Source organism: Anabrus simplex, chromosome 11 (genome assembly GCF_040414725.1).
Source record: "Anabrus simplex isolate iqAnaSimp1 chromosome 11, ASM4041472v1, whole genome shotgun sequence".
NCBI classification, from domain to species: Eukaryota; Metazoa; Arthropoda; class Insecta; order Orthoptera; family Tettigoniidae; genus Anabrus; species Anabrus simplex.
The window spans coordinates 82,352,190-82,375,730 of NC_090275.1; the positions used below are offsets into that span (position 1 = coordinate 82,352,190).

General features: G+C 38.9%; 1 protein-coding gene across 1 annotated transcript in view; it reads left to right on the forward strand.

Moving 5' to 3' along the window:
* LOC136883471 (D-beta-hydroxybutyrate dehydrogenase, mitochondrial) overlaps positions 1-23,223 on the forward strand; it is a 388,732-nt gene extending 365,509 nt beyond the window's left edge. Inside the window, exons 5-6 of the mRNA XM_067155786.2 lie at positions 10,350-10,545; positions 22,147-23,223. Coding sequence (XP_067011887.2) covers positions 10,350-10,545; positions 22,147-22,399 — 449 coding nt within the window. The 3' untranslated portion in view covers positions 22,400-23,223. The remainder of the gene's footprint in view (positions 1-10,349; positions 10,546-22,146) is intronic.
* The last annotated feature ends 318 nt before the right edge of the window (positions 23,224-23,541 follow it).

Below are 23,541 nucleotides of genomic sequence, written 5' to 3' on the forward strand. Positions count from 1 at the left end.
ACAACAGACTTACTGATCTTGTCACTGCCAAGACAATAATAATAATAATAATAATAATAATAATAATAATAATAATAATAATAATAATAATAATAATAATAATAATAATAATAATAATAATAATAATACTGGTTTTACGTCCCACTTCGAACATTGATATAGGAATTAAAAAGTTGTTGAAGACTTTCTTCTGGAGCGTGGCATTGTACGGAAGTGAAACATGGACAATACTAGCTCAGAAAGAAAGAGAACAGTACAGTACTTTTGACAGTTTCCGGAGACGCCGAGATGGCGGAATTTATTCCCGCAGGAGTTCTTTTACGTGCCAGTAAATCTACCGACACGAATCTGAGGTATTTTAACATCTTTAGATACCACTGAACTGAGCCAGGATCGAACCTGCCAAGTTGGGGAGAGAAGGCCTGCGCCTCAACCGTCTGAACCACTCAGCCCGGAGGTATGAACATAGTCTTGGGAGAGGAGTACACGATGAAAATATATAAGTGAAAAACAAACAAGAGTAATATAGTACAGTCGAACAAAGTCAGATGTTGCAGGAAATATTAGATTAGGAAATGAAGTCTTTAAGGAAGTAGATGAATAGTGTTACTTGGGCAGTAACATAACTAATGATGACAGAATTAAGGAGAACATAAAATGCAGACTAGCACAAGCAACGAAGGCCTTTCCTAAGAAAAGAAATTTGCTCACTTCAAAAATTGATATAGTAATTAAAAAGTTTTTGAAGACTTTCGTGTGGAGCGTGGCATTGTACGGAAGCGAAACATGGACAATAACTAGCTCAGAAAGAAAGAGAATAGAAGCATTTGAAATGTGGTTTTGCAGAAGAATGCTTACTGTGAGGTGGATAGATCGAATCACGAATGAAGGGATACTGAATCGAATTTGTGGGAGGAAAACGATGTGGCTAAATTTGACTAGAAAAAGAGATAGAATTCTAAGACACATCTTAAGACACCCAGAATTGTTCAGCTGGTTTTTGAGGGAAGTGTAGGCGGTAAGAACGGTAGGGGTAAACCAAGGTATGAATATGACAAGCAGATTAGAGCAGATGTAGGATGTAATAGTTACATAGAAATGAAAAGATTAGCATATGATATGGTGACATGGAAATCTGCATCAAACCCTTCTATGGACTGATGACTCAAATAACAACATTAGAAAGCATAACTACGCCTCTGATAAGGGATATAAGAAAGTAGTTAATGCGAAGTTCAAAACTTAACAAGGTGATCAAGTTGCGCTCGGCTACAGCTCACGGTTAGAACACCTCCACAATAAAACTACTGGAAACAGATAACAAGCAAAGTTTAGTTACTCTAAATGTATCATCCCGTGTTGCGAAGATAAATGAGCTTTCTCTCTCTCTTAAGCGGAGCGAGCGTTCCAAGTTAAGAAGATGGGATTCACGCGAACTAAATTCAATGGCCTGAATCAACTTAATCCTTAATCTTGGACTGTCACTACTTAAACAAGCAGCTTGATCGGTGATGACACTATCCTGGTGGTGGTAATTGTTCTAAGAGGAAGTACAACCAGCCAGTCAACCCAGTAAAGTCAAGAGTTATGTTATGATGCTATCAACTTTGCGCTAATTTGATGGTTTGTGGCACAGGTAAAGCCGCGTCGTTAACAGCGTTAAGCTAAAACGTGTTAGGCAAGCCGGGATTAAACGCCGCTCTAGCGACAAGAACGGCCTTGGATGGCCGAAAATTGTTATTCGATCAATCAGAAGTCTACTGCATGTAGGGCGGGAGTCCAAGTTGTTCCGACCGTTTTCTTCTGCTTGTACTCTAGCTCAGTGTGGTTCTAAACATTGTGATTGGTGGGAAGGACGTTTTAATGAATATTTTGATTAAACTTCCGATACTATAGTTGATGCAATCTCCTTCTTTCTTTTTCTGTGGGGTCGCGGGTGCGGATTGCGTAGCACATGTGGATTTGGTCCTGTTTTACGGCCGGATGCCCTTCCTGACGCCAACCCTATATGGAGCGATTTAATCATTGTAGTGTGTTGTCTGAATATGAAGAGGAGAATGTTGGGACATACACAAACAACCGAAGGGCACTACGCTGAACATTCAGTCAACGAGTCGGATACTATATTTGATGCCATATATTCAGTATTAAAAGAACGTAACGTAATTTTAAATCTTGTAAAATCTCTGGTTTTGGTGCGAACAATTTATCAGTTAATTGTAAGAAAAATCATCCTGTCTCTGAAGATTTTCAATCCGTAAACAACATTGTTAAAAGCTATTGCAATTGGCATGTTATACAGAATTTCACAATGAATTCACAAATTGCTTATTTACGATGTAGAAATTCTTAAGTGTTAAAGGTGTGTAACGAATTTTCCTCGTCACCAAAATATGCCATGAGTGGTAGTGGTGGTGATTATTGTTTTAAGAGGAAGTACAACTAGGCAGCTATCCTCTATATATAACTAATCAGAGAGAAAAATGGAAGGGATCCGACACTTCAAAAAATGAAGGTAGCTGCGAAAGGAAGACAAGGGCCACGAAAGGCGTGAAAATTAAAAACTTCCTAGGCCTCGAGTGCTCTAATACCGTCGGGGTCGGAAAAGAACAAGAGTTGACCAAGGAAGGTCGGATAGGATAGACGAAAGTGAGGAGCCTGGCACAAGTGGAAGCAATGCCAGGACTCAGCTAAGGGCCCCTTCGTCGCTAACACACGCTCTAAAGTTCAGAGCCTCTTGGGCCCCTTTTAGTCGCCTCTTACGACAAGCAGGAGATACCGTGGGTGTTATTCTACCGCCCCCACCCATAAGGGGATACACTAAAGAACTACCACAAAAATACGCAATAGCGGATACATTCCTCCACATAGGGCACGCGGCCGTAAAACTGAGCCTAATCCACATTAGTGCCACCCCTTGTTGTTGGGAAAAGGCCATGGAGAAGAAAACTGCTAAAAGCTGAAGAAATATTATATTATTCATGGGATAGCAGCGTAGGCTATATAACTAACGTAACGAAGAGCAGCTTGTTCGAGAACCATTCAAATCAACCAGTGCCAGCTGCATTCGACAGAGCTGAGAGTTAGTTTTGTCCACTCTGTCATTGCCAATGAGTACAAAACAGGACGAGTTCTATTCACTCCATTGAAACGAACGAGTTAAAATTTGTATTGGCGCAACTCTTCAAGGGAACTATATCGACTGTCGCCGCCAATTACTTCCCGTATAGAGCACACACCAGAGCGGACATGTGATCAAACTTTCACGGACCTCTTACCTCTGCTACGCGCCGACTTATCTAAAGTGACCATCCTTTACGAATTTCAAATAATAAGAAGAAGAAGAAGAAAAAGAAGAAGAATGGTGCCAAGCTGAGTAGCTCGGATGTTTGAGCGCTGGCCTTCTGACCCCAACTTGGCAGGTTCGATCCTGGCTCAGTCCGGTGGTATTTGAAGGTGCTCAAATACGGCAGCCTCATGTCGGTAGATTTACAGGCACGTAAAAGAACTCATGCGGGACAAAATTCCGGCACCCTAACAATCGTAAATTAGTTAGTGGGCAGTAAAAAGAATATTATTTTTATTATTGGTTTTACGTCCTACGAATTACTTTTCAGATTTTCGGAGATTTCGAAGTACCGGAATGTTGTTCCACATGAGTTCTTTCCCGTACCAATAAATCTACAGTCACTAGGCTGATGTATTTCAGCACCTTTACATACCATCGGACTGAGCCGGGATTCAAACCGCTAACTTGAGCTTAGAAGGCCAGCGCTCCACCGCCTGAACTACTCAGCCCGGCGAATTTATAATACGAGACGCCAAATGACTGAAGGGAATGTTATTTTTTAAAAAAAGACTTTAATATGAAACTGGAATCATGTTACTATCAACTTAATACAGATACTAGCAGTAGTCTACTCGCAGTTCCGCAAGCCTTGAAGTCAGAACTAGAAATCGGAGTTAGACACTGTTAATAACAATAATCAGTTCAGTAAAATTATCTCTGATCAATCTGTCAGTCGTGTTTCATCTCTCTGCCCAGCCCCTATTAGCGCGTCACTTCCCATAGCCAGAGAACATTACCTGTACTTCTAACACATTAGACAATGTTATTTATTTATTAGCTGAGGCACCTGAGCTAAAGCTCGCTGTGGTGCAGTACATTCTAATATTATGGCTTCAGAGTATTTATAACGTAAATTAATACACTCCAGTAATACAAGTTTGATACATCAAATCAGTTAATAGTAATTTTGGTTACATGAATAGAGCTAAGTACTACATATCACACATAAGTTACGTTAGTTTCATAAAATATTAATATATCCTATAAAATAATCATATGTACCGGTATATGTTTTGTTTTATATAATTGAATTGTTTCATAATGACACACTGTAAGAGTAAACAAGCAGTCACACCAACTAGTAAATATACAAGAAAGAAAATGTAAAAGTCAGTTTCAAAATTCGTTAAATTTACATTTTTTTCTACTTAAGATAATTATTTAACTTCTTTTTGAACATTTTTATTGAAGAGGCGTTCTTTATATCTTCCGGCAGTTTATTGTAGAGACTAACAGAATAATGCCATATGGAATTAATTCCATATTTATTTGAATGGATGACAGTGTAGTGGATATTATTAGCATTCCTTGTATTATAATTGTGAATTACTGAATTTGTTTTACATGATGTATTTGAGTGTGCCAAATTACGAATAATTTTATATATCATAACCAATGAAGATTTCTGTCGTAGGCTATCAAGTGAGAGAACATTACACAGTCTGTACAATTGTTCAGTAGGAGTTAACAGAGGCAATTTAAAAAGTATTTTCAATGCTCTTTTATGCAGCATAACAACTCTAGCGAATAATTCCTTAGTACAACATGCCCATACATGGATCATATAAGTAATATGGCTCTCAATTAGCGCTTGGAAAACACTTTTCAATAAATCATGAGAAACTTTGTATTTCAGTCTATTTAAAATGCCAATAGCTGGGATCAGTTTGTCACAGATAGATTCAACATGATCCTTCCACGTTAGTGATTCGTCAATAATTAGTCCAAGAAATTTAGCAGCCTTTACTCTAGGCACTGATTGCCCAAAAAACGTCAAGTGTAAATCTAAAAATTTATTACTTTTAGGTTTATGAAATAAAATATAATTGGTTTTTGTCAGATTGATTGTTAATCGATTTTTACAGAACCACGTTTCAATTAAATTTGCATCATGCTGCATATTTTTTTCAAGTTCTTGAATGGTATCACCGGTATAGAATATATTGGTGTCATCTGCAAAAAGTGATAATCTACCTCTGAGATGTATGTTACCAATATCGTTAATAAAAATAAGAAATAGTAACGGTCCTAACACTGAGCCCTGTGGGACTCCGACTGAGATAGTTTGGTAATTACTGTTGGTATTCATACAATTCACAAATTGTTCCCTATCTGTGAGATAGTCTATAAACCAGTCTAGCGCAACACCCCTTACGCCAGCTGCTTCCAATTTATTGACTAAAATACCACAATCAACTGTATCAAAAGCTTTCTTGATATCTATAAATATGCCCGATGCTAATTGATCTAAATCTAAAGCTTCTTGTAATTTAATGACAATATCAATGTATTCTCTTTTAAGGGTTCCTGACATACGTTTCCTTTCGTATGCTCCACATTTTCTTTCATTGACTTCCATCTTCTTTCTTCTCTCTTACGATGATTGACTTGCATCACTAATGAATACCAAGAACGATTTCCACTAATCCATCCAGCGACCCTAGACGTGCGAACCCTCCGGGCCGTATGCTCGAAACGCCCCTTAACACGTAAGAGAGCATTATCTTACAAACTGTAGGAAATTTAATTCTAAATCCTACGCGTATACTCGTTTTTTTTTTTTTTTTTGACATGGCAAACAGTTTACTCGTTGAAGTATGCGCCCAAGAGAAAGAAAATCTTTCTTCCCCTCGGAAATTGTTTTAGAGTTAGAGAGGTGGTGGTAATTATTGTTTGAAGAGGAAGTACAACTAGGCAACCATCCTCTATATAACACTAAACAGAGAGAAAAATTGGAAAGGATCCGACACTTCGAAAAGTGAAGCTATCGGCCAAAGAAATACAAGGGCCACGAAGGGAGTCAAAATTAAAGACTCTTTAGCTTTCGCAACCTGATAGCGTCGGGGTCGAAAAAGAACAACGGATGACCAAGGGAGGTCGGATAAGATAGGTGCAAGTGAGGTGCCTGGCACAAGTACGTGGTCGCCAACCCACGCTCCCAAATTGAGAGCCCCTGGGGCCCCTTTTAGTCGCCTCTTACGACAGGCAAGGGATACCGTGGGTGTTATTCTACCACCCCTGCCCATAAAGGAATAGAGTTAGAGAGGAAAGGCATATAGACATTGTTTGTACGAAATTTTAATTCTGAATTACATGCGTCTATTTTTGATATGACTAATAATTTACCCTTATTTTAGCGTTTATTGGATAAAGCGTACGCTAAAACACAAAAAGGTAGTTTTTTCTGTGAAATTGTCATAATAGGCATTTTAGGCTGGTAGCGTGCCAAATTCGAAGTTTCGTTTCACTCCTCCAGACTGCACAATAAAGTGGATCTCTGTTGGGCCATCTATGACTGAGGTTGTTGTTGTTTTTTTTTTTTTTTTTTTTTACAAGCTGCTTTACGTCGCACTGACACAGATAAGTCTTATGGCGACGATGGGATAGGAAAGAGCTAGGAGTGGGAAGGGAGCGGCCGTGGCCTTAATTAATGTACAGCCCCAGCATTTGTCTGGTGTGAAAATGGGAAACCACGGGAAACCGTTTTCAGAGCTGCCGACAGTGGGGTTCGAACCCACTATCTCCCGAATATTCGATACTGGCTGCACTTAAGAGACTGCAGCTATTGAGCTCGGTGAGTTTTAATTAATGTTGTCACCAGAGAGATTTCACACACCAACATCGTACGACATGATGGTCGACACTCCACACGGGGGGTGGGGGGAGGGGGTATAGTTAAGATGAAAATGCATAATTATGAATTTGTGTTGAAGAATATTGAATTCCAAGTAGACTTCGTGTGCTGCTTCTTTCATAGGACTAACAACAGTTCAGGCAGTGTATTCACGTTAAATGGTCCTGGACATAATTTTTCCGATTTGCACTACTCTTTTTAAAACAGTCAGTTCCGCTGATAAGCTAGCATAAATAAATAGAATAGAATACTCCCATCCCTAGTACCGGATCACCAGGAACTGAGGAGAGAGGAATCATTTATTGCAATCCAAATTATTTTTATACATACCGGTACGTGATTTGTTACAATTAATTTAGTTATTGCTACCTTGAATATTACAATTACACCCACTCACTATTTACACCCGACCTCTAAACTGTAGTTTCTAAGATTTTTATTTTTTATTTTGTCCTAGACGTTAACAGTATTATATAGTCTAGGACAACATGTTTCTTACCCCTATTACTTTGTGTTAATACAAGTATTTTACCTCCCCTGTAAACCACGTGATCTTGCCGCGGAGGGGAGGCTAGCGAGTCCCAATAAAGCAGATAGCCGAGCCGCAGGTGCAACCATATCGGATGGGTATCGATGATGATGATGATGATGATGCTTGTTGTTGTTTAAAGGGGCCTAACATCTAGGTCATCGGCCCCTAATGGCACGAAATGTAAGGACAATTTAAAAATCCATAATCCTCCACTGACCAGAATTCAAAACGTGAAAACGAAGAATGAATGGATGGATATGAAGTTAAAACAATCAGTGGATCCGACCCGCAATGACCCACATTCCCAGAAACTAGCGTTAAACAATAGTATTACTGACCAAGGGACTGCTTCTAAAGGACAATACTGAATCGATAATGCTTGTAGTCTAAACGGGTCCAAAATCCAGATCATGGGCATCTCATAATCGTACTTATCGCTTGGAAAGTACAATCATGGTATTTGTCATGTTGCGGTACTAATCAGAAGTAGCGTAGACTCGCGGTATTCCACACATTATGGCACTACTCACAGGCAATGTAATGTGCACATGTAACACAAGCCTATGGTGTTTCGCCCATTGTGTCGCTATTTACAAGCAATACTAATCATAGACAAGGCAGAACCATGGTGTCACTCACCCATGATGTCGCTCAAAAAGTGGTACGAATCACAGGTACTGTAAAATCCTGAGCACACACTGTCGCTACTAACCACAAACCTATTGTGTAACCAATATAGTGGTACTACGCGCAAGTAAAAGCGACCCATGGTGTTCCCTGCGTGATGGTACTAATTACAAATAGTATCATGGTTCTAATTTGATCGTCCCTTTTAGTCGCCTCTTACGACAGGCAGGAGATACCGTGGGTGTATTCTTCGTGTGCGTCCCCCACCCACAGGGGGTTCAGATGGGTATCTGTTGAGAGACCAGACTAACGAATTGTTCATCGAAATGGGGGGTAGAAGCCTTTCGGAAGTTGCAAGGGTGGCAATCTGGATGATTGATATGACCTTGTAATAATACTCAACATGCTTTAGCTGTGCTGATACTGCTACATTGCTGAAAGCAACGGGAAACTAAAGCCGTAACTAACTACCGAAGACACGCAGCCTTCTCTGTATGGATGATGTACCTACTGATGATGACTTCCTCCCGGGTAAAATATTCTGGAGGTAAAATAGTGCCCCATTCGTATATCTGGATGGGCACTACACGAGAGGGGGCAATCATCAGGAAGATGGGTACTAACATTCTGCAAGTCAGAGAGTGGAATGTTAGAACAATATGACAAGCAGATTAGAGCAGATGTAGGATGCAGCAGTTATGTAGGAACGGAAAGGTTAACACAGGATAAGGTGGCATGGAAAGCTGCATCAAATCAGTCTATAGACTGATGACTCAAACAACACCACAATTATTTATTTGTGTCATGAATCTGAATAGTGTTATCCTTAGCTTCTAATAGGCATTATGAATGAATGAATCAATGAATGAATGAATGAATGAATGAATGAATTCATGCATGCGTGAAAAATTGAAATAAAAAGTCTCTCTCCCAGTCGCGGATAACCCCCAACTGGGGAGAGACCTCTTAGCATAATTACATAGCTTATTATAATGTGGATAAAATCATTGTTTTTTAATGGCGAGAGAATTAGTGAAATAGGTTGAGGGGTTCCGAGATTACCTTGCATATCAAAACATACTCAACAACTTTCTCGTTGTAGTATTAGTATTGTAGACTTAATCAGGCTCCTTTGTTAATTAACTGCTAACAGAACTGTCATTAAAATGTTAGCACTGTCACTGAAACCATAATATTCCGCGCAGTTTAAGAACCATTGAGTGACTTTGTTCTTGGCTTCTCACCAATCAAATACGATCTGTCATTGCTCAAGCGTTAAGGGACTCAAGCTTTACAGTATTCGAAGAGGTTGATGGTCTCTCTATTACAGGCAGCACCCGTCGAATTGACATGATAGCCTTTAAAGACCAATGAAAGGGCTTTATAATAGATCCAACGATCAGATTCGAGACATCCGAAACACAACCCAATGAGGAACATGAAAACAAGAAAACAAATTATGAACCAACCATTCTATTAATAGCAATACCAGTTGGATGATATAGAAGTCATAGGATTAATGGGTGGCGCTGGAGGAACATTCCTCTCTTTTTCGTCCACTTATGGAAATCATTTAACCTCAATCAGGCACTAATAAAAGAAACTGCAGTGACTGTCTTGAAACATTCCGTCCAAATCCTGAAGAACCATCTCTCCGAAACTTTTTTAATACAACAACATACAGTGTGTCAAATGTGCTAACCAACTCACAATTACTTTTAATATTCATATTGTCTTTCTGTATACTTTGTCCTCATGGGCAATCTCCAGTTGGGGAAAGAAAGAAAGAAAGAAAGAAAGAAAGAAAGAAAGAAAGAAAGAAAGAAAGAAAGAAAGAAAGAAAGAAAGAAAGAAAGAAAGAAATACAACTTACTGCTCGCGTTGCCTTAAAACTTCATTTAACCACAAAATATTCCCAAGGAAATAAAATCCGAAATAACGAAACAAACAAAACCACTTAGAATTATCGGCACAAACCATTAGATAATATTTTAATATAATTTTTAGTCAAACATGACTTAATGATAAAATACAGTAAAATAGGCATTTACATGAGCAATAAATTCGTGTTATTGAATTCAAAACACAAAAGCTAGAAATGTGTTTAATATTAGTTATAAAGTTTATCAAAGACACCAGGGTAAACATATGACATGTTACAGAAATGTGAGTCCTAATAATAAAGTGGTATTTTGATTTTTTTGTAGGTCGACTCATCAACATCGGTGTAAGTGTGCGAGGAGCTCCTGGTGCAGGGCTGGTGGCGTACACCGCGGCTAGGTATGCTGTGGAGGGAGCTAGCGCCGCCCTACGTCACGAGATGGCGCCCCATGGTATTCACGTCATCACCCTCCAGCCGGAGGGGATCGCCACAGAGACACTCTTCGCTCCCCCAAGAAACGGGTAAGATCAAAAAGATAGAGACATTTCTCTCCTCCTATCTCGCCACAAGAACGGTGTGACAAATGTTCATGTTTCTCCTTAATGGCAAATATTTTACACTGAATGGAACTTCCGAAATAATTCTCTGGTCCCAGTAAGGATACTACTATCCATAGCGACAAGGTAGCCAATAGCGGCTATTGAAAGAATCACCATCATAAGCTATTTAATAATTCGCGTTGTTCGTTCATGTCGCATACACGATACTCGCAAGTAACTATTCAGACATATGCCCTTTATCATATAGCAACATACTCATAGGCTAGACTGCGAAAATAGCATTCCATGTCCAAATTAATAAAACACATCCCCGAATCCACAGCAGATGTTTCTTAACTTTATATAATTATATTTGCTGCTGTAATATCTTTTCAGTTTAGACTCAGTTAATTTAAAACTGTTAGGGCCTAAGTTCTTCTTGTGCCGAAACTCAGTAACTCGTTTTGCCATACATGGATTTCATCACAATGTTTGCCAACTCAAGAATTATCATGTACCGGATTCACAGTGTATATGTATGTGCTGTCATCGGCAGTGTGACAGATACCATGCTCATTGGTTGCAATAAAACCTCAATCTATATAAAATAACATGTACTAACTGATTGACTGACGGACTGATTCACCAATGCCGAGCCAAAACTACTAGACATTAAAAAAAAACAAAATATTGCAATTTTGAGGATACATTTACATTACAATGTAGGTGCTCACTAAGGGTGAATTATTGGATATTCCGTCGCGAAGGGGGTGAAATGGGGGGGGGGTGAAATTTTAAAATTAGTGTTTCTATATCTCAAAAACTTCACAGTTTGAAGAAGTGAAAGTCGGTATTTGGAATCTCCTTTAAAAATAAACAGCTATTTTTTTGTTTTCGTAAAATCCTCTTGGGGGGAGGGGTGAAAAAGGGGTTCCAATTAGGGGGGATACATGAATTGAAAAATGAGTTGAATTATTTGTTTGAAGATACTTATATCTCGAAGGATGTTACGGACGAGAAAATTGGTATTTAGAATCTTTTAAAAATAAAGATACACGTATTTTACGGCGGGCGAGGTGGGGAAGGGGAATCAACTTAAGGGGTGTGTAAAGAAAGTTGAATTCTTTGTACGCGGATACAAATAAGAAGTGGATTAAAACAGTACACTCTAAAAGGTGTTTTGACTGGGGTGAGGGGTGAGGAATGATGACATAAATATGCATTTATATGAAACCGTTTGAATTATGAAGTTGAACTTTCAAATTATATCCTAGGTGTTTTAAAAAAGTATTCACTCCTCCATTACCGTTTGACGTACAATCAAAATTTCACAGATTGGACGTTTTTACTTCCTAGATATTAAATAAGGGTTTTAAAAATAAAATTCTTTCGCATGGGGTTCAAGTGAGTGGTAGATCAGAAAATTAATAATCATTCCCTCAAAACCGTTTGACGTACGAACTGAGGGCGTATTTTACAGGCTCCGCTGACAGTGGACTCTCCAAAGTGTAAAACTTTGAATAATAACTTTCAGTTTAAAACCGTAGCGAAGCACGGGTATCTTGCTAGTTATATATAAAAGAGTCTGCTTGGTCGAGAAGGTAAAGGTGTACTCGGTTCACCCGAGCGAAAAATTTAAGAATCAAGATTTCCACTTCCGGACGTGCGCATGGTCCTGAGATTCACTCAGCCTACACCAAGAATGAGTATCAGGTTGATTCCTGGGGCCAAAGGCGGCCGGGCATAACTCATCAAGTGCCGGGGTCAAGGATAGTGGAAGCTTTACCTTCCACCCTCCAAGGGCCGTCATAGCCTGTACGAAGATGACTTTGCTTTATATAATATACCAGCGGCCTGTCGCAGCAATAGCTGCGAACAAAGACTAAAAATGAACCTGATGATAAAGGCAGCGTGAGAAAAGTAATGGAAAATATACTGAACTCCGGAAGATCATTTATTCCATTGTAACTATACATATGGAAGTTTTTAACCTTGGCAATTTATAGAATTTTCACAACGAATTCAGTTCGCAAGACTTGAATCTATCACCTAAAGCTGGCAGTATAATGCTTGGCAATTTTTAGCTCAATATTACGACTATAGGGCCACGAAGGGCGTGAAAATGAGAGACCACCTTAGGCCTCGCAGTCTAATACCAACGGGTTGGAAAAGAGAAAGAGCTGACCAAGAAACGTCGGACAGGATAGATGAAAAGTGAGGAGCCTTGCACAAGTTAAGTGGAAGCAATGCCAGGACTCAGCTAAGGGCCCCCGTGGTCGCCAACCCACGCTCCCAGACAGGAGATACCGTGGATGTTATTCTACCGCCTGCACCCACACGGGGAGAGGAATACAAGCAGTTCGGTACACAGAATATCCCTGGCTCTGCACTCTCCCACCTCTTCCTGTATACTTCTATTCAATTTGATTTTCCTTAATTCCTTATGCATACACAAGAACGATACTAAGGAATTTCAAATCCTCCCCAGATTTCATCACTGAATGGGCACCTAAAACAACAAAGAATGAAGTTAAAAAGATCTCTACAATCATAATACAAATAGTAATTAAACTATAAGGAAACACAAATTACATAATAATATTCACAATAAAAGTTGCATTAAAATGATTAGGAACATAAAAAGAACTGAAAATAAACATTAATCATTCTTATTACGTTATTCAATCAGACCCAAAGCAAGTACACAAAAAAGAAGATTATGATGATGATGATAATGATGCTTATGCTTGTTGTTTAGAGGGGCCAAACATCTAGGTTAACGGCCACGATGCAGTGGAATAAAAAGGGAAAGTACTTTACATAAGAAACTATTCCTGATTACACAAAATACATGATGTTTATTCAATAGGCACTGAAATGTACTAAATATGAATTTCTTATAAATATAGTCCACAGAGTAGTCAACTTATTTTCCATTAACCCTTTCACACTAACCCAATTTATGATGTTCCAGTCAGTCATCTTTCATATTTTGTAATATTCCCCTTGAAGGAACTGTGTAATTAAACTCATATACTTAATCCACTTACACTTCAAAGATTGCAAATACAAAAGATACTGTAGGTGATTTTAACAAAACGTTCCTCAAACAACACCAAAAGAATCTGAAATATAATCTACGAAGCCCAAATGAAAAGTGTACGGTAAAATGATATTGTTTCTCGATTATCAGTTCATTAACCTGAAAAGAAGAATTATTATTTCCTCTGTTAAAGCTTAAACTAAAGAATCAATAACATTTCGAAATTTTGGCAAGTGTTTTGTTTCAGGGATCCACTAGTCTTCCATCACATACTGAACTAGCATACGCACGCATTATCCTCAGTTTGTAAGGCATATTTATATTTTCGCACACACTCAAAATACAGGACACAGAAAAAAATACTCATTAATAGTTTAACCATTTACAGTAACCAACACTGCTCAGATATCTGATTTCTTAATAGCCATTGCTCGACGCACTGAAACGAATACAAGAATCGTACGCAATCAATTAAAGCAATTAGCGTATACAAGCTGGTATGATGAAACACGTACGCACGCGCGCGTGTGTCCAACCCTTGACCTGTTCCTCTACGGGCTCGGGTATGAAGTGAGATGAATCTTCGTAGCGAGCTTTTTCGACAGATTAAATTAATGACGAGATATCGTCGTTGCCGGGACAAAACCTCCAATGTGATAATATTTTTGAAGATATACTAACCTGCAGCACATACATAAGAAGAGCGAGAATGCCTTGACACTATGCACACAATATTGCACCTTAGATGACAGAACCTTACCGGCCAAAGTTCTAAACTAAAATATTTCACATAGGAGGGTTTGTCCCGGCAGCGACGATATATTGTAGTACAGTGTTCTCCCTAGGACCATTTTAATGGGCGCACCGCCCTGCCGTTTTTACAGACCGCCCAGCTAATATAACCTAGATATGTGCCAGTTACATAAAATATATGTTTGAGTCATTAGGTGCTCCAAATTAACATGTAAATCTGTTAATTTAAGTGATAAATCATTATTGTCGACATAATTGCATCAATTACATCGGACATCAAACGTTTAGCTTAACTACCACGTAGTGCCGTGTGCGAGCGGGGTCTGGATTAGCGTGGAATCGCATGCGAGCCCTCTATTCCGCATGACGTCACAAACTCGTATGGCAGTGTACATGTCCACAGTAACCGGGTGGTAGACCTAAGTCCGCTGTTACATGATTTTGAACGAGCAGTAGAACACTAGAAGTTCAAAATACTCTGTTATGTCTTGGTCAATTTTGCAGTTAATGTTTACCTGTCTGATACTATATTTAATGCCCTGAGGGATTTTTTTTTTTTTTCACATTGAAATTTTACGTAACCTGCCCGGTTACTCATTCCTATCACCCGACTGATAAACATTTCTGGAGAGAACACTGTAGTAGGAAGGAACATGGTGAAACCCGGTGCCGGCGCATAGCCTACTCCTGTCGAATAGCACCAAGGGGTCTGCTCAAAGCTGAACGTCCCCATCAGAGAGACGAATCACCATCAACAGCGTCATATCGTCTTCAGTATACAGTGCTTTCAGGAAATAAAACTTGATCAAGAATAAATTTTTTGAAATAAAATGATAATGTATAATCATGTAAATTCACTATATATTATTATTATTATTATTATTCATTTCGGCCGGCTGTGGACCACGTTATTTCAATCGTTTGCATCCTTGAGTTTTAATTCTTTGCCATTATTCCTGCATTCGCTTTCTGTGAGCCTCCTTTCGTTCATCAGTCCACTTCTTGCCTGTGTTCAACTTCGGCTTTTCTTGGAATCGCTGGTATGCTCGAACTTCCTTCTGGTGAGGAACACGTTCCTGGATGTCTTCATGTGTGATCCCTATTTCTTGAAGGTCTTTCTCATCTTCGGTGAAACAGGGTCCCTTGATTTTCTTGTTTACAAAGTAGGATAAGATTCGGCTGGTCAATCTCTGCGAGCTCATACGTGTTATGTGGCCATAAAAATTAATCCTCCGTTTCCGAATGGTGTCCGTTATCCCTTCCACATGCAGGTACAGTTCATTGTTATGTCGTCTCATGTACTCACCATTTCCTCTGATTGGTCCTAGAATCTTTCTCAGAATGTTTCTTTCTTTGGCTTCTAACTTTTCAATTAAACCATTCCTGTTCAATACAAGGCATTCTGCTGCATAAAGGGCCTCTGGACGAATGACTGAACAATAATGCCTAAGCTTGGCCTTGATGGACACTGATCTTTTGTTGTAGATATTTCTAATTAGTCGGTATGCCACTTCCATATTATTATTATTATTATTATTATTATTATTATTATTATTATTATTATTATTACTATTATTATTATTATTATTATTATTATTATTATTATTATTAACAGCATCATTTACAATTGGCTTAACGTCGCATCGAGACAGATAGGTCTTAGACGACGATAGGATAGGAAAGGGCTAGGACGTGGGAAGGAGGCGGCCATGGCCTTAATTAAGGTATAGTCCCAGTATTTGCCTGGTGTGAAAATGGGAAACCATCTTCAGAGCTGCCGACAGTGAGGCTCGAACCCACTATCTCCCAAATGCGAGCTCTCAGTTGCGCGTCCCTAACCGCACGGCCAACTCGCTCGGTCTATAACTTATTTAAAAAAATGGAAAGCAAGATAGGAACACACACTACACTAGGATAAACACAATGAGAGGCTAGTGAGAGTACCTACATGGAGCGACAGAAAAGGGAGAGAGAAAAAGGCAGGCATGAACAAAAATTCCACATCTTCAGACTTGCTATGCATTTCTCTTCCTTCCCAAACCGTCCAACTCCCCACAAACTCTGGCCGGAAGTGGACCTCATTTCCATTTATGTCCGACATGCTGCTGTGGTCAGATTTCACTTACCTTCACGATTCCACCCCTTTAAATAGCTGTTATGCACGTTGCATTACCTAAGCACACAATCATTTGGTACACGATCGTATTTCAGCCAGGCCTGACTTAAAGGAACACTACCATACCAAAGCTGTAATTTCCTATTAGTACGCTCGTGGTATGAAAAAAAAGAAAAAAGCCTAAAAAATCCATACATTTTCGTGGTGATGATGATGATGCTTGTTGTTTAAAGGCACCTAACGTCTAGGTCATCGCCCCTTTAAGATACGAGGTGGAATGAAATGAAATAATAATTAAAATTGTAAAAATATTTCCAATGACTAGAATTTAAAACCAATGATGAAAAATGATTATGTATTTAAAATAATCGCAATGCGTTATTTTCGGATAAAATGATAAGAAAATATAGATTAAGGCAGAATAAAACATTGCCTTGGTAAACCTCCGTGGCTCAGGCGGCAGCGCACCGGCCTCTCACCGCTGGGTTCCGTGGTTCAAATCCCGGTCACTCCATGTGAGATTTGTGCTGGACAAAGCGAAGACGGGTCAGGTTTTTCTCTGGGTGCTTCGGTTTTCCCTGCCATCTTTCATTCTTCCAGCAACACTCTCTAATATCATTTCATTTCATCTGCCAGCCATTAATCATTGCCCCAGAAGAGTGCGACAGGCTTCGGCAGCCGGCACAATTTCTATCCTCGCCGCAAGATGGGGGCTTCATTCATTCCATCCCTGACCCGGTCACTGACTGGAAAACAGGTTGTAGGTTTTCGTTTTCAAGGCATTGCCTTGAAGTGCAATCATATAAGAAAGTAAAATAACACATTAAAATACACAAAGAAAAAATAAAACAGGGTCAATAGAATAGAACGTACTTAACATTAAAATAAAATTTGCCGGGCTGAGTGGCTCCGACGGTTGAGGCGCTGGCCTTCGGATCCCTACCTGGCAGGTTCGAACCTGGCTCAGTCCGGTGGTATTTGAAGGTTGTCAAATACGTCAGCCACGTCTCGGTAGAATCATTGGTACGTAAAAGAATTCCTGCGGGACTAAATTCCGGCACCTCGGCGTCTCTGAAAACCGTAATTAGTTAGTGGGACGCAAAGCCAATTCCATTATTTATTAACCTCATTTACAACTAGCATTGAGACAGTGTCTAATGCTAAGCATTTTTATGTTAGTTAAGGAATTCTGGTGTTTAAAATAATTCACGATTTACTTCGAAATAAAAAAAATAGTTTTTAAAATTATCGTCATAACTCTCGACCTCTTTGGGGTGGAGGTGGGAAGTGATTATGGTTTATTAAAGTTGATTATTTCCGGCTCCTGGGCTGAATGGTCAGCGTAGTCTCCTTCGGTTCAAAGGGATCCGGGTTCGATTCGCCGCCAGGTCGGAGAGTTTTAATTTTAAATTGTAATTTATCCTGGCTCGGGGACTGGGTGATTGTACTGTTCCCAACATTCGTGCAACTCACACACAACACTATCCTCCACTACAAAAATACGCAGTTCCCATAAATGACAGATGCCGCCCACCCTCGTTGGAGGATCTGCCTCACACGGGCTGCACTAGGCTAGGAACGGCCACACGAAATTATTATTATTATTATTATTATTATTTACGTCGCACCGGCACAGATAGGTCTTATGGCGGCGATGGGATAGGAAATGGCTAGGAGTGTGAAGGAAGCGGCCATGGCCTTAATTAAGCTACAGCCCAGCATTAGTTTGGTGTGCAAATGGGAAACCATGGAAAACCATCTTCAGGGCTGCCGACAGTGGGGTTCGAACCCACTATCTCCTGAAATCAAGCTCACTGCTGCGCGACCCTAATCGTACGGCCAAGGAAATATTAAGAACAAAGTGACAAAGACAATATGTATTTGAAAGAGAATGCAGAAGATTTATTCCAGATCTTGAAACCAATACTAGCTGTTATTATTATTATTATTATTATTATTATTATTATTATTACAATGGAAACACTTTTAACATAATTAATATTCAAAATGATGCAAGTTCAAGGGACACAATGGCAAGAACTGTTCGGTGACAATGAATATAATCACCTTCTTCTCCTTCTTCTTGGCGTTTTACCCCAATTTATAGGGTTGGCATATCATATGGATTCGACCGTTTTTACGGCCGGCACCCTATCTAGAGAGATGTATTCACTATTGCATGCTTCTGTGGTGGTTGGTAGTGAGATGTGTGTATATGAAGACGACTGTCTTAAGACGGACACAAACACCCAGTCTCCAAGCCAGTGGAATTAACAATATGCTGTTAAAATCCTCGGCCCAGTCGGGAATGGAACCAAGGGTCTTCTGAACCTAAGTTCTGAACCGAAGGCCAGTACGCTAACCATTCACCCAAGGAGCCATAACAATGTTTATAAAACCAATAAGATATTTTTATACATACAAAGAGACAAAATGGTTTTAAACCAAACTCATGAAGGAAGAGTAATTTTAGCTAAGAAGTCTAGTCCCTCCAGGGCTCACTAGCTTGCATTTTAAAGATGCAGGACTTTCCCCAGCCTTTGAATATACAGGAGTGTGTCATTCACTTGATATCTGGTGTTTACATGCCTCTGACTTAAAAGTTCTCTAAACTTTGTACCAGATGGACAGCAGAAGTGCACATTCTCCAGCAATTCCACATGGTCAATTAGGCTGGAGATAATCTTGTGCAGGAAGAAAACGTCTTGGATGTTTCTCCTTATTTCCAGAGAATGAAGACTAAGTTGATTCTTCAAGCCAATTCCCACAAACCAAACTGTACAAATATATTGTGTATACCCTGAAGCTCAAGACATAAAGCAAGTCAGTGGGGAGACCATACCATAGAACAGTACTCAATCATAGGCAGCATGTGAACTTAGTAAAATATTAGAGTGTTTGTACGTTGAATGTATGTCCTAAGATGTGTATAAGTATACTTAGGCACTTGGAGGCTTTCACGTATATAGAATGAATGTGGTCATCTGAATGTAAGAACTCCCAAGATCTTGCACAACGGTGGAGTGACTCAGGGTATAGAGACTTAATATACTAATGCAGAGGTTCCCAAATGCGAAAGAAGGTTATTCAAGCACATTTGTCCACATTTAGCTTCAAATCATTGAACTTGCGCCAGATCTCAAACTGTCTATTAAGAAGTGATGGCAGGGTTCAATTTTTTGGAGAAATCTTTGTCATCTGCAAATGGAAGACATTATGGTTTGATAATTGTAGTAATGTTATTTACAAAGATGTTAAAAAGTAGTTGTCCTAGGTGCCCTGAAGCACTTTTGACCTGACTGAGAAATCACACTTTAGGAGTAGTTCTATGATACCATAAGCTTTGAGTTTCTCTGAACATATCAAGGATTCTGTTTTGCATTGATATCAAATGTAGTCTCAGTTGACTTTCCATACGAGAATCCAAGCAGTATTCATGAGATGACACCTTTAAACAGAGGATTCATAATACTAGTGTATAAAATCTTTTTGGCTAGACCAGACTGTATCATGACAGAACAATAGTTTTTTATATATTCTTCAGAACCATCTTTTTAAATATGGGCAAAGTATATCTTTAACATATTTGGGAAAATCCTGTCTTGACCTGTTAAACAGTTATTGGAGAAGGTTGTATAGCAATTTGGCACAATGTTTAAGAACGTTTGGTGGAAATAGGTCAGGTCCACAGCTCTTAGAAATATCAAGCTCATTCAGAGCTTTCATTACTTACTCATTAGTGATACAGCAAGAGCCTAGGCATCTAGGCATGTTCCAGTGTTGAAGCTTAAGTCCGAGAAGTAGCTGTCAGTAGAGATGAGAATGACTGAGCGAACACATTACTGAGGCATCTGATGTTGAAAAATCATGTATCTGAGTAATCAAAGTAACAATTGCACAAATGGCAAATGGAACACATGAGTGATACTAAAGTGGTGAGGAAATGCAATTTTAGATATGACCAAGCTATAACTGATACCATTTGGCTGCCCCTGTGGTTCAGTGGTAGAGTGTCGGTCTCCAAATCCCAAGATAGCGGGTTCAAACCCAGCAGAGGTAGTCGGATTTTTGAAGGGCGGAAAAAAGTCCATTCGACACTCCATGTCGTACGATGTCAGCATGTAAAAAATCTCTGGTGGCACATTTAGTGTTCACCCGACAAAATTCATTAAATCTCAGCCATAGATGCCCAAGAGAGTTTCGGTTTACTTGGTCTGCCATCTAGTGGGCCTACAGTAAAACGGAACGGCAAAATTGACCAGCAGACAGCCAGATGGCGTCAAATTGAAATGTCTACACAGGGTAGCTGAGGCCATATGATGATGATGATGATGATTATTATTATTATTATTGATACCATTTGGCTTCTTTCTCTGACAGTCCCTTCATGTTAGCAGCTAGCAAAGTGTATCTAGTTGAAAGAAACAGATGATTTGAAAGAATTAAATCAGACAATAATTTTGACTCTCAACTGTTCAATACAGTTTTAAAATTCTAGATAATCTACCATCTTTCAAGGTAGTGGTGGTGATGATGGTATTGTTTTATGCGGAAGTACAACAATTTGATAACTCGGATACAATATCAAAAGCCTCTTATTTTATCTTTCCTTTCTTCAACAATTTGCTTTGCGTTGCACCTACATAGATAGGTCTTATGGTGACAATGGGATAAGAAAGTGTTACTAGTGGGAAGGAAGTGACGATGGCCTTAATTAAATTACAGCTTGTTGTGAAAATGGGAAACTACGGAAAACCATCTTCAGGGCTGTCGACAGTGGGGTTTTAACTCACTATCTCACTCTCTCCCGAATGACCCAAAGTACACAGCCACTTCCTCGATACCATGGAATTGACCTACTGCATATTGTTAAGGTATCACAAACCGTATCATCTTACTGTTAATTAACATATGATTGGATGTAGAACATTATTCATGAACTTTATTTCATTACACTTTCTAATGTCCACCTCACTGGTTCCCATCCTCTTTGGTGGGGAGCCATGAGAAATTTACAAGGTGACCACAGATAAACTTACTGAGAAGGAAAAAAGAATCATCAACCTCCTCCTTCAGCCAATTATCAGGCCATGTGGTCCATTACAGTCTCAGTCCATTTCATCGAATGTCCAATAGATATTTTCCCTGTGGGCACGTATTGTAGGGTTTGTTTCAGTATCCTCCTTCTGTCAATTCTACGAACATGTCACCTCCAGTTTTGTCTCTGAATGTTTATGTAAGCCTACTGAAGCACATGTTCAATTTTTAAAGGAATTTTTTAAATATATATTTTTAAGGTTTTAGCTAAATTAATATGAGCAAAAATTAGTTAAGTGTGATTAATTAAATTTTCTTTTGAACAACACTTCGGTTTTGAAGCACCAGCCTGCCATATGACTATTTTTATATATTGCAATCTACATTCTTGTTTCAGTCACACATCCTATTTTATGTTAAAATTGGTCACTGCACTAATGTGAAACCTCTTGTATATTCTCTATATTCTGCATTATTCTCAAATACACGACAAGTGTTTCTGAGAAAGAAATATTTGTAATAATGGTTGGGGAGGGGGCCACGGGATCTGCAGAGTTAACAGAGCAGGATATCAGCTAGAAATATTTTGGAACCACTGGGCTAGTGTGCTAATGTAATGTTCTCTATGTTACAGAAGCCAACCAGAGAGGCAGGAAGCAGACAAGAATGAGGGAGAAACTGTTGTTGAGGTTCACCATGTTGAAGCAGAGTTTTCTGTTCTTCCACTTCGTGCCATGAGGACTGTGGAGGAGGCCCTTACATCCCAGGCACCAAAACATAGTTACCATCTGATGCCTCTTGGAAGTTACAACTGTCTCAATCAATTTGTCATTAAAACAAGAGACAAAATGATGTGCTTCCAAAATAAGAATAAACAAAATACATAACTGAGAGGCATCGCCATATGCATGTATTAATAGTATAGAGTTTGTATCATGAAATGTGTAAATAATGTAATAATCACATACCCAATCTTTTCTATGTTTTAAGGTTATGTATGTGAAAGTCGTACAAACTGCATTACTATAATACATCAGATAATCAAATAACACATACTAACACATTCTTGAGAGCAGGCAATTTTCTACTCACCGTATGTTGTTGTGTATGTCACTCAAGCATCGTACCATCGTACATTCATCATTCACCTGTCACTAACACATCTTTATTTTTGTCACATTAAGTCACCGACTCTCTCTACGAAATCTGTCACTCCTAATCAAAAATACCACATTCCAAACATTCCATTACGCGGACTTTTACACACAACCTTTCATAAAATTTCCGCGATCTAACTACATTTCAACTCATTGGTAATCAAATCACAACATTTGTTTATATTTCAAATCTCCATTTATTTCATTAGACACGTTAGGCAACATCAGGGCTTCACAGTTCGGAAACGGTTCAGTCTATACACTCATCTGACGGCTTCAGTGACTGTAAGAACTGGTTTACACCTCAATTATACACATTGTTATTCTTCTGTCAACTTATTTTCCCAAAACTGCATGCATGTATATACTATAAATATAACAAAATACGTGATTTTTAATGGCAACCCTGTGAACTGTACATAATAGTTGGCCTCACTTGTTTTTGCCATTTATTACATTTTGTCCGCTACATTTAAGTAAAAGTTGTTATGTATGTTTTGTATATTGAAAGAATTTCTGAAAATAAAGTCAAAAATGTTCTTTCTTATTATTCATTACATGTTTTATATTCCCAATTCCCTTCAGTAATCTAGATAATCCGCTCATCTAACATCTAGCAAATACAGTAGAGTCTGTACAGTAACTTACTGAATTTGCATCTATATAGCCAAGCAACGATTTGTCTATTTAACGTTAAGAATTTCATTCTTCGAGTTCCATATTGAATCAAGATTCACAATAAACAAAGAAAATAATAAGATCCACCTTTTCAATACATTATATTACGTGAAAATTTCTACATTTCTGTTAAATCATCACTTTTATTAAACTTTTGGTACGGTACCGGTTTCGACAAAACTAGACGCTGTGAG